Source organism: Aulostomus chinensis, chromosome 20 (assembly GCF_037954235.1).
Source record: "Aulostomus chinensis isolate RoL2024-O1b breed Wild chromosome 20, RoL_Achi_v1.0, whole genome shotgun sequence".
NCBI lineage: Eukaryota > Metazoa > Chordata > Actinopteri > Syngnathiformes > Aulostomidae > Aulostomus > Aulostomus chinensis.
Window position 1 is genome coordinate 16,786,711 of NC_141339.1, and position 10,723 is coordinate 16,797,433.

The 10,723-nt window shown below is 40.8% G+C and overlaps 2 protein-coding genes across 2 annotated transcripts; one reads left to right on the forward strand and one right to left on the reverse strand.

The window, feature by feature from the left end:
• Positions 1-1,204: 1,204 nt before the first annotated feature.
• Positions 1,205-6,247, forward strand: eif2b4 (eukaryotic translation initiation factor 2B, subunit 4 delta). The gene is made up of 13 exons (XM_086190024.1): positions 1,205-1,285; positions 1,763-1,800; positions 1,900-2,080; positions 2,193-2,408; positions 2,495-2,577; positions 3,374-3,465; positions 3,557-3,671; positions 3,925-4,001; positions 4,110-4,212; positions 4,340-4,467; positions 5,215-5,392; positions 5,467-5,647; positions 5,733-6,247. The coding sequence occupies exons 1-13, from the start codon at positions 1,264-1,266 to the stop codon at positions 5,930-5,932; spliced, it is 1,614 nt and encodes a 537-aa protein (XP_086046150.1). The 5' UTR covers positions 1,205-1,263; the 3' UTR covers positions 5,933-6,247.
• A 14-nt stretch (positions 6,248-6,261) lies between these two features.
• Positions 6,262-9,708, reverse strand: atraid (all-trans retinoic acid-induced differentiation factor). Its single transcript, XM_086190026.1, has 7 exons — positions 9,554-9,708; positions 9,277-9,410; positions 8,546-8,614; positions 8,251-8,322; positions 8,028-8,149; positions 7,327-7,427; positions 6,262-7,254 (listed from the first exon to the last, which is right to left on the reverse strand). Exons 1-7 carry the CDS (start codon positions 9,644-9,646, stop codon positions 7,150-7,152), a joined length of 696 nt encoding a protein of 231 aa, XP_086046152.1. The 5' UTR covers positions 9,647-9,708; the 3' UTR covers positions 6,262-7,149.
• Between the last annotated feature and the right edge of the window lie 1,015 nt (positions 9,709-10,723).

The following is a 10,723-nucleotide window of genomic DNA, read 5'->3' on the forward strand; positions in this document are numbered from 1 at the left end:
ATTTGACATTCGCTCTTCATCGCCCACTAGCTTTCTAAGTGTCTCATGAACGGCCACCTGAACGGCAAACGCTATAATTATTACAAAAATAAATATTTGAAGCAAACTTGGATCTCATAATGAATGCACACATCTCACAATAGGAAAAAGGAGGCATGTTCCATTGAAGATTATACAAATCTGCATATTAACTGAGTTTTTGGAAGCAAAATTCAGATTAAATCTTCTTTTCCCAGCTGGTATTTGCCTTCTGTTTGTATATCTGTATACATCTGGAATGTCTGGGATCCCTTTTTTGCTTTGCGGACACACCGGAAACATTTACACTTCACAATTTTACAGCAGAAATTTTTTAGAAGTAGCAGGATACAAACGAATAAAAAGAAATAAAACATCTATATGAGTAGAAACATTTTCTATTTACATTTATTTATTTAGACCAAGAATTCTTTCAACCTTGGTGGGTGGGACACAATCACAAAAGCAACTGTGAAGCAAAAAAAAAAAAAATTTTAAAAGGTGAGCGCACAATGGGTCTGAGTAGGAGTATAAAAAGTAAAATTATATAAAAAAAAATATTAGAAAGCAGGGACCTACGCGTTTCGGCAAAGAGTCTTCAGAGTGAGGAAGAAGACTCTTAGCTTTGTAATGAGGGACTTTTTTCTCCTACATCTGTGCCTCAGTTTTGAAAACGACAGTCATCCATCTTTCATCTCCATCCATCAAAATGGTAAACAACAATGTGAGCCATTCTTAGAAGTTTACAGCTTTTTTGACCGTTATCATAATATTCTGTTGCTTAGAATAAGAAACCAAAGATCAATGTATGATGGAGTGGAGCTCCAAAAAGGGAGACTGAAGAATATGACTGATATGTATAATACAATTACTTTCTAAAACTGTCCAACTATGAATCAAAAAACAAATGCTGATATCTAATTTTATTATTTTCTTCATAAAATGTGAGCTATATCTATTCATACATTTTATGCCCACATTTCAGACTTCCCTGCTCTCAAAATGGAAACTAAACATACTAACATGGCGTGGAAAACACATAACAAATACATGACAACATGGGGAAAATAAAAAAAGTCAAATTAAAAAAGGAAATCAAGAAACGGGGCAATGAAAGGTAATTTTTCATTTTCTCGTGTTAAATCAATAGCAGTACTCGATCTCTTCCACAAGGGGGCGATATAAATTAGTGAGGGTTGCAGTCGGTACATTGGCGGAGGAAGTGAAGCAGCAGCATCAGTAAACATGGCTGACAGTGCTGTTACAGGTGGGTTTTGGGAATGTGTAGCAGCTGGACTTTAACGACTAACCGGTGATTTTACTGCTTTGCTGTAAATGTGACGAAAAAACATCGGGCTGTCGTTATAAATATTTCGCGGTGACTGAGTTTATTTCTTGTCGAAGTTAATTCACTGATGCTAATGCTGCTAACGCTAGCACGCATGCAAGTCAACGGTGTCGCTGCGCTTAAAATATTATTGCATCATTCCCTCGCGTATGTTGTACCTCTGGAGATAACGAGGAAAAACTATGGGAAGGTAGAGGGTGATGTGAAAGTGACGGAAGCAGACTGGTTGCGTGTTTCGGTGTCGTTGGCGTGATGTAGCATGACGTTAGCTAAGGGCAACAGTGTCAGATTGAACACAGGCTGTTATCACTGCGTCATTGCTTTGTGGAGCATCTTTACAGTTGCAACAGAGTAATGCGATTAAACTAGTTAAATCACTCATTGGTTACATTCCAGATGGACCTGAGAAGAAGGTTGACATCAACCGTGTCAAGGTAAGCACCGTGCCTAAGCTTGAAGTTGATGTTTAATAGATTTACAAATCCAGCAGATATGTCCTGACCCTCTGCCTTCTTGACTTCATTGACCCCTAGAGTGAAGGCAAAGAGCTGACCAAGGAGGAGAAGCAACGACTGAGAAAAGAGAAGAAACAGCAGAAGAAAAACAAAGAGAAAAAAGCAGATAATGTTTCGCAGGAAAGCGAGAAGGAAAAGAAGCCTGTCAGTACATCTGCCACAGCTGTCCTCGCACAAACACAACACACAACACAGAAAGGTCAGCGCAAGTGCTGTTGGTGGAAGCGTTCAAATATGTCAGGAGAACATTTGTTTGATTTTTTTTTTTCATCTGTCCCCTAATCAGCGTGTATGTTTTTTGGTCTCCTCAGCTCCTTCAGCGATGCCTATTCCTATCATACTTCCTGTGCCTGTCTTAGAAACTCCTGCCTCTTCAGATAAGCCAGCCAAGAGTAAAGCTGAGCTGAAAGCTGAGAGGAGAGCTCGACAAGAGGCTGAGAGGGCCTCCAAACAGGGCAAGAAGGGAGAGGTGGGCCAGCAGGCCTCCAGCAGCAGATCCAAAGTACCATCTAGTGAGCTGCAGCCAGGTGGTGTTGCAGTACACGCAAACACTGAACCAATGAGAATGATAGCTTAAGTCCTGTATAGACTCATACTCTTAATGCACTTGTAGTGGTGAAGAGGCTTCCAGAACGTACCCAAGCGGATAACCCAGACGCTGTAAAGAAACTGGCCAAGACGTTGGAAAAACAACAGGTTGGCGACTCTAAAATTTGAGTCCTAAAGATTTAACACTTTCTCTTCGATTCCTTTCTGCATGAAGCCGCCAGGCAGAATGAGTTTGCTATTGTTAAATTCCATCAATGTTTAAACTGACTTCTTAGTTTTCTTTGTCGAAATTAATACATTTTGAAAACCCGTGTAGCAAAATCTCACAATGGCCGATTTATTAGGGAATCAGACCTCACGAGTAGAGCCCAACCAATAGAATGTTCAGCTGGTGAATGGACCAATCACAGGTGTACTGTATCGGCATGTATGTTATCCCATATGCTCCAAAATGAAACCTTTTCATTCCCAGCACATAAAAATCAGAAATGTTGTTTACTCTAGTAAAGCGACTTGGCTTTGACTATTTTCTTCTTATTAGACAGCAGTTGACTGTAAGTGAAGAGTCAGATGGTTTTATTTAGTGCTGTTTTTTTTTTAATGGTCATGTATGACGGTGTTTAACATTTTTTAATTGAGTAGGTTATTTAAGAAATAGCCTTCTGAATACATTTGGCATAAAATCTCAAAGGCACTAAATCGGTGCACAGCGAACATAGAAAGGGTCCATTTTCAGTCCGGGACAAAAAAAAAAAAATCATTATATTGTTCACACATCGTCTTCAGTGTTTTTTCTTAGTTTTTTTTTCTAATCTGACATCACTATGGGGCTCAATAGTCCCCCATTTTTCAGGCCCTACTCATGAGTTTATTTCTGTTTGACAGCAGAGTTAGCCTTCCTGTGGTCATATTTGTCGTTTGACTCTGACCTGCTTCATTTCAGATCCCTCTTCGGAACGACTATGGCTACAAAGTCAGTCTGTTTTCTCACCTCCACCAGTACAGTCGTAAAGCTCCCCTCACGCAGCAAGTCAGGTAAACTGATGGCACCGCAATATCATTTCCTCCCTTCGTTTGTCCCCGATCTGATTGGTCGCTTATTGAATATTTCCCTCTTCCCTGCTAGCATTCCCTCCTCAGTCATACATCCTGCTATCGTTCGACTGGGCCTCCAATATTCCCAGGGCATCATTGCAGGATCCAACGCTCGTTCCGTAGCGCTGCTGCACGCCTTCAAGCAGGTACACACCCCGTGTCTTTACTGTCCTGGGATTCCATTCCATCAAAATGTTGCAAATTTATTATGAAAATATTATTATATTATATTATATTATATGTAATGACCAACAAAAAAAAAAGAATTCCTCTGTTACCTTTTACCTCATAAAGGAAATCTTGTTTTGCGAATGTCATTTGATAAAGCAAGGCGGACATCTTTTTGCAATGGACATAAACAATGTAAACAAACTAAAGATGGTGGTTCTTCCTTGTCAGGTGATAGGGGACTACAGTACACCTCCAAATGAAGAGCTGTCCAGGGACTTGGTCAACAAACTGAAACCTTACATCAAGTAGGATTTCTCATTCAAATGAACTCTTATTTCTCTCTAATAATTAGAAAATACACTCTTTTAGGTCCCACGTTTTCTCTGAGATCTTTTCTCTCTTTTTTTTTGCAGCTTTTTAAATCAGTGTCGCCCTCTGTCTGCCGGCATGGGTAACGCAATCAAATACATCAAGAAAGTGATCCTCAATATTAGCAGTCAGTACAAAGAAGAAGAGGTTATTGTCACTCTGCTTGTGTTTAAATCAGTCCCAAGACCAACATTTAATATGTCACAGCTCCTACTTGGTAATGACCCACTGGAATTATAGCACTGTTTTCTTCCTCCCTCTCTCTGTACTTCAGGCCAAGCTCAAGCTGCTGGATTGTATCACCAACTACATAAAAGACAACATCGTTCTTGCTGCTGAAGCCATCGCCACGTTCTCCATAGAAAAGATCAGCGATGGAGATGTTATCCTAGTTTACGGATGGTAAGACCAGAATCTCAGCTGGAGGGATGAGTCATAGAACCAGTGGTATTTCAGTACTCCACGCTGGTGACAGTCGTAGCCTGGAGTGCATTCCATTCTTCTTATCCCTGGAACGCCTGGATAGAATTATTTCGAATTCCACTCAAATGTCCACTGGGATTCCAGGATCAAGTGAAAAGACTGCAGCGGTCAGAAGTCAAGGTCACAGGCACACATCGAAGGGCCGCTCAACCCGAATGCAGTATTTCTAGGTGGCTAACAATCATTAATGATACTGGCAGGTTTTATTCAGAAAGATTATCCCAAGTGGAAGCCACTTTTGTGACACTTGGGCTGTGAAGGAACTACACCACAGATGCGTGACTTCAATGTCGCCATGCCTCTGTTTTAGGTGGTGATGACAGTTCATGTCTGCTGCAACATCTGTAGAAACTGCTGCTTTCAAGATGATTTAAAACTTCAAAATTGATGAGTGCAGGATTGTCTCATGTATTTTATGCCTTAGAACAGAACCATCCAAATATAATAAGCCAACCTTATTTCAGGCCTTTGTTTTTGGGGCTTTAGGACTAATTTCTGTGTCACTCTTTAACTTATATTTTCGTGTTCAAACATAAAATCTATTTGTCAACACTTTCTCGTCCCCCGTCTTATCCCGTCTCCTGAGCTGCCAGCTTCCTTCTTCCTCCTTCAACCCATGTTCTCATCTCCCAGTTTCATTTTCATTTCTACTTCCTGTCTGCTCAGCTCATCGCTGGTCAACCACATCCTTTGCGAGGCCTTTAAGAACAACAGAAAATTCCGCGTGATTGTGGTGGACAGCAGGCCCCGGCTGGAAGGTCGGGAAGCCCTGAGGCGCCTGGTCAAGAGTGGGATCAGGTGCACCTACGTCCTCATCTCTGCTGTCTCCTACATTCTTCCAGAGGTGAGGACAATCCACTCAGATCCCTTAAAGAGATGAGTTCTGATTGTTTTTGACCGTGATCTTGGGTCTCGTAGGTGTCAAAGGTGTTCCTTGGTGCTCATGCTCTGCTGGCAAACGGCTACGTCATGTCTCGCGTTGGGACGTCACAAATTGCTCTGGTGGCCAAAGCCTTCAACGTGCCTGTGCTAGTGTGCTGTGAGACGTATAAGTTCTGTGAGAGGGTGCAGACGGATTCCTTCGTGTCCAATGAACTCGGTATGGAAAAAATAATGTAAATACTATAAAATGATCACACCTTTTACATAAGCCTGAATTGTTTTTCCCTTTATATCATTTGCAGATGACCCCGACGAGCTCATTGTGACCCGTAAAGGGAAGACCGAGCTGGAACGCTGGCAGGAAGTGCCCTCCCTGGGCCTACTGAACCTGGTGTACGACGTTACTCCTCCGGATTTTGTGGACTTGGTCATCACAGAACTGGGAATGATCCCGTGCACCTCGGTCCCCGTGGTGCTGCGAGTCAAAAACGTCGACCAGTGAACAGAGTCCGGAGTCGCGATGAGGAGGGAATTTGTGTGCACGAGGACTTGCACACAACAGAAAAATCTCGTGCTTTTAGCATGCAATAAATATAACTGCAATGGCATATGACTTTTAAAAAGGATTCACGTTTGTTTTTTGACAGCTACTGTAACACAACCACTACAACATCAAAGACGAGCACATTCAAAGTTGGGAAATGGACGGTGCTCAACATAATTCTATTGCAATTTTAAAATAAATAATTGATCGAAAATTATTTGATCTTAATTGACCTGATCACCTGACCAAAGTACAGGCGAATGAGATACTAACCAGGTAGTAAAACACTCTGAACAAGCAGTTGTTTATTCAGCGTTCACACATTTTTACGAATAAATTAAAATCATTTTTCCACTCATTTGCAGTTTGTTTACCCATGAAAAGAAATCAATTTCCAAATTTTACAAATGGTATTTACTTGAGATGTAACATTTATAAGTAAATGTGTCACATTTCCAAAAGTCAAACTCTGTAAGTGTTAACGCCACACAATTGCTTTTGCATCATGTTAATGTGATCGCTAAACAACTAATGCTTTTTTTCTTTCTCAAAACCAAAAAAGCCTCGAACAAAGTTTTCCCAACCACATACACAAAGATTTTTCTAAAATTCCCAGAGTGTGAATGAACAGTTGGCGACTACATTTTTGTCTCAACTTGAAGCTGAATTATTTAACATGATAAAATAGGCGATAAAGATTGATAAAGCAGTTGACATTCCAAAACATTTCTACTTGATGGTGAGATAGAAATAATACACTGTGCTGCTGCTAAAAGAGTTTGGCAGGCAACACGTGTGAAGCTCAGTTAAGCTTGGAGTCTAAAAGCAGACTTTTTAACATAACATCAGGTTTGCCATGCAATCGTTTGTGTCTAAAGTTTGCCGATCGACGCTTCAAGATGGGTAAACGTAGCATGTAACACTGTTTAAAACAACCTCGTTACTGAAAATGTAAGCAGTAGTCATTGAGAGGATCTGATTGTTGAAATACTTCCTCTCTGAATTAACAAGAACATTGTAAAACAAGTCCGTCAGCAGCCCCTCGAAGGCGTGAGAAGTCATTAAATATGTAAAATAAGCGGGGGTGGGGAGGGGGCAACTCTGAGGTCACATAATCCCTTCAGCTCTGCTCAGTAGATCATTGCACTTAAAAGATAAAAATGAGCACTTCAGGTTCAGAGGGACTTGGCCTTTCGTCTCTGGGTGACCCACAGCAGGACCGAGATCAGCACCGTAGACGCGCCGAGAGGTCCGAAGACCTCGAGAGCGGGAAACTCCCCCTGTTAATGCCATGAGCAGCTGCATTAATGTAATAATGAGGTAGAAACATGAATGAATGAAGTAGCACTGACCTCTCGAAGACACTTGTATCCATGGTAGTTGTCAACACAGCTGCACTCAAAGAAACCGGGACCATTGGGGGCACAGAGTGAGGACTCTGGACAATTAATGGCTGTCAATATTAATAAGATGTAGTGATTTCATGTATTACCAGTGGGATACTGCAGTATTACATATTATCCAGACTGTACAAAAATGGAAATAAGCAATATGTGACAGGTGTACAGAGAAGATACTGTGTATGGACCTAATAGTGGACTACATGGCAGAATAAATAGTGGACAATCCCCTGCATATCAAGAACTTGATAGTGGACTATGGAGTGGACAGGAAATGGACTTGATAACAGACTGTGTCTGTAGTGGACCTGATAGATGACTATGGAGTGGACTAGGTAATGGACTTGATAACAGACTGTGTCTGTAGTGGACTACATTGTACGTAGTAGTGCATGAGCTAGTGGACTATGTAGTGGACATGATAATGGACACCTGGACTAGATCTTGCACTTGGTAGTGGACATGGTAGCAGAATCTGTAGTGGACTCTGGTTTACTCTGTTGTGGACTATATAGTGGACTATGTAGTGGACTCTGGAGTGAACTACTTAGTGGACTATGTCGTGGACGATGTAGTGGACTATATAGTGGACTCTGTAGTGGACTATATAGTGGACTCTGTAGTGGACTCTGTAGTGGACATCAGAGACTTACACAACTGTCCAGTCTGATTGCAGATATTTTTCTGGCCTTCACAGAGACGATGACCCTCTTTGATCTGGTCCGTTTCCCAGGACGTGTTGCCGCCTGGACAAACTACATCTGGTGGTAAAATCCTTAAAACCACAAAACCCCAAACAGTTTGAACATTCATGCAGACATCATACAAACGAGGAAACATCCCAATGCTGATCAGTTTCTCTACCATTGTACTTACAAGTGATTTAACTCAATGTATCCTTGAAATACCGAGTCACTCATGTTGATGATTGGGTTGACGGAGAGATCTCTGTAAAGTGAATGTTTAAAAGAGGCAGCTTATGAAGGAATTAATAAAATAATAAGCAGATCAATCAGAGATGACAGTAATCATTACTTCCAGCCCTGGCCCTCATTCCTGATGTCTGTTCCTTTGTTTCAAATCATACTGCAATGCAGCCACTCAGCAGTTGGCATTCATTTGTCTACGCATGAGCTTGGACTATTTCTGTTGTGTAAGGAAGTTTACATACATTATGAATGCCGTCGATGCTCCCTGAAGATCCTCCACGTGAGTTAGTGAACAATTAGACAGATCCAACCTAACACAAACCAACAACAACAACAACAACAACAAAAATAACACATGTTGAAACAATCAAAGCTAAACTAACAAGTAGACTTAATGTTGGCTGCAGATGTCTCTCTCTCTCTCTCTCTCTCTCTCTCTCTCTCTCTCTCTATATATATATATGGTTCTAAATGGACAACATATCACAAGTGGATGAAGGCCACTTTGGGATTAGTGGGAGATTCTTTTTATACACAAGTGACTGACACAGCAGAAAAGCTGCCACTGGTGTACTTCTGTAGCTTAGTAATAATATAGTATTTGGTTACAATTTCACATTCGGTTTCACCTGGTGTGTGTGTGTGTGTGTGTGTGTGTGAGTGTGTGTGTGTGTGTGTGTGAGAGAGAGAGAGAGAGAGAGAGAGAGAGAGAGAGCAGTATTATTAAAAAACAAACAAACAAAACAACCACGCAAATAACACATGGTGAGGTTTCAAGACAATGTTGCTTCCCCCAAAAATGTGGCCAGTCAGCAGTTCCCTTCGTGTTTGATATTGATTGTTTCGCCGAAATATTGTAGCATTTATATTACATTTATAACAACTGACATAACAATTAGTTATTAAAAGTGCAGGATAAATAACACATTCATATTATAGAGAAGAATAGACACATGGAAGTAACCCTTCGCACCCGATGATGCGTTCACTGTCACTTGTGTTGTCATTCCTCAAACAGCAACGTCCGTCTATCCGACCAGCGGACGAGGAGCAGAAGCGACCCACCGCCGAGGCATTGACGATCTTCCCGCCACAGAGCTCACATACCTGTGTTTATAACACAAGTTGTAAACAACATTAGTTATTTTTCGCCGTCGCAGCTACATCAGCACGTCAATAATACGACGAGTTTATCACGTGACCGTTTATATGTACAGTTGAGTACTTTTCCATAAAATTGCCGGTCTTACCTGCAGCTCAGTTAGCTGGTAGCTATCGCGAAAAAAGACAAGACAGGTCAAAATAAACAGTGAAGGTTTTAGCTGGTGGCATCCAGCTCTCATTTTTACTGACTGAAGTCATATGATCGGTACTGTAGCAGACACGTGACAGGAAGCCGCTCCAACGCCTTCACGCGCCCGTCAATAATTTTGCACCGTATTTACGCACAAACTCCTCTTGAATAATTTAGTAATGTGAACAAACCAGTGCCACATCTGCATTTACTGCAGGTTTACTAGCATTTACTTCTTGTAATTGATATCCTGCACAGTTTGTGAAATGTCTGGCTCAGTGTCTCCGGGATTTAAAAAAAAAATTCACTGACAGAAATATAAATATGTAAATTGATTAACTGCAAACTAAATTATATGGTTTTGTGTTAATGATTTTAAAAACAACGATGTTTTGCTATGATACCAGTGGACTGACCGGTCCTATATAAGTGTAAGAAATCTAACGATCTAGTCTCCTAAAGGTGTTAATTTTTGTTGCCCTACGTTAAAAAAGAACAAAGTAAATGACGTGACAATATAATTGAGCAAGAAACAACTTTTACATTTCTGAATTAATATTTGAAAGTCAGCTGGTAGCAATACGATATTAACGTTTATATTCACACATTACCCCCCACCCCCCAGCAGACATGTGACAGGAAGCTGGTCCAGTGGCGTCGATAGTACTGCGCTGCATTTACGCATACAACCAAAAGCGCAAGTCAGTACACGTAGAACGCATCAGAACCAAAGGTTTCTAAGAGCTCTTAAAGTATTTACAAATAATTCATTTTGAAGCTCATGTGAAGCTCTTACTTTAATTACGTTTTGCCATAGGTTAATTGACTTTTCATGAGGTTAAGCCTTTAACCAATTTGACCATAATTTTCCTAATTTGAAACACATTTCCACAAATGTACAATTAATCAAGGTGTCAAGGCTGTTGACGTAATTAGCCCGAATTCAGTTAATATGGACACTTTGTAGTGCAATGTATTGTGCCTGCGTTCCCGCTGTCACTTTGAGGGGCAGTTCATAAGTTCGATGTTTGTCAAATTGGAAGATTTTATAAATTTGAAACCACAGAATTGTTCATTTGTGTTAAATAGTCATCTTTTTTTCCATAATGTGTAAGTTTAAATAGAC

What these genes read in the sequence shown, in the direction of transcription:
- eif2b4 (XM_086190024.1), top strand. Translation starts at nt 1,264, where the DNA reads ATGGCTGACAGTGCTGTTACAG. An exon ending in TCTCCTACATTCTTCCAGAG is followed by an intron (nt 5,393 to 5,466) that starts GTGAGGACAATC and finishes TGGGTCTCGTAG; the next exon opens with GTGTCAAAGGTGTTCCTTGG. An exon ending in CTTCGTGTCCAATGAACTCG is followed by an intron (nt 5,648 to 5,732) that starts GTATGGAAAAAA and finishes TATCATTTGCAG; the next exon opens with ATGACCCCGACGAGCTCATT.
- atraid (XM_086190026.1), bottom strand. Translation starts at nt 9,646, where the DNA reads ATGAGAGCTGGATGCCACCAGCTAAAACCTTCACTGTTTATTTTGACC. An exon ending in GACAGTGAACGCATCATCGG is followed by an intron (nt 8,615 to 9,276) that starts GTGCGAAGGGTT and finishes GGTTTGTGTTAG; the next exon opens with GTTGGATCTGTCTAATTGTT. An exon ending in TACATTGAGTTAAATCACTT is followed by an intron (nt 8,150 to 8,250) that starts GTAAGTACAATG and finishes TGTGGTTTTAAG; the next exon opens with GATTTTACCACCAGATGTAG.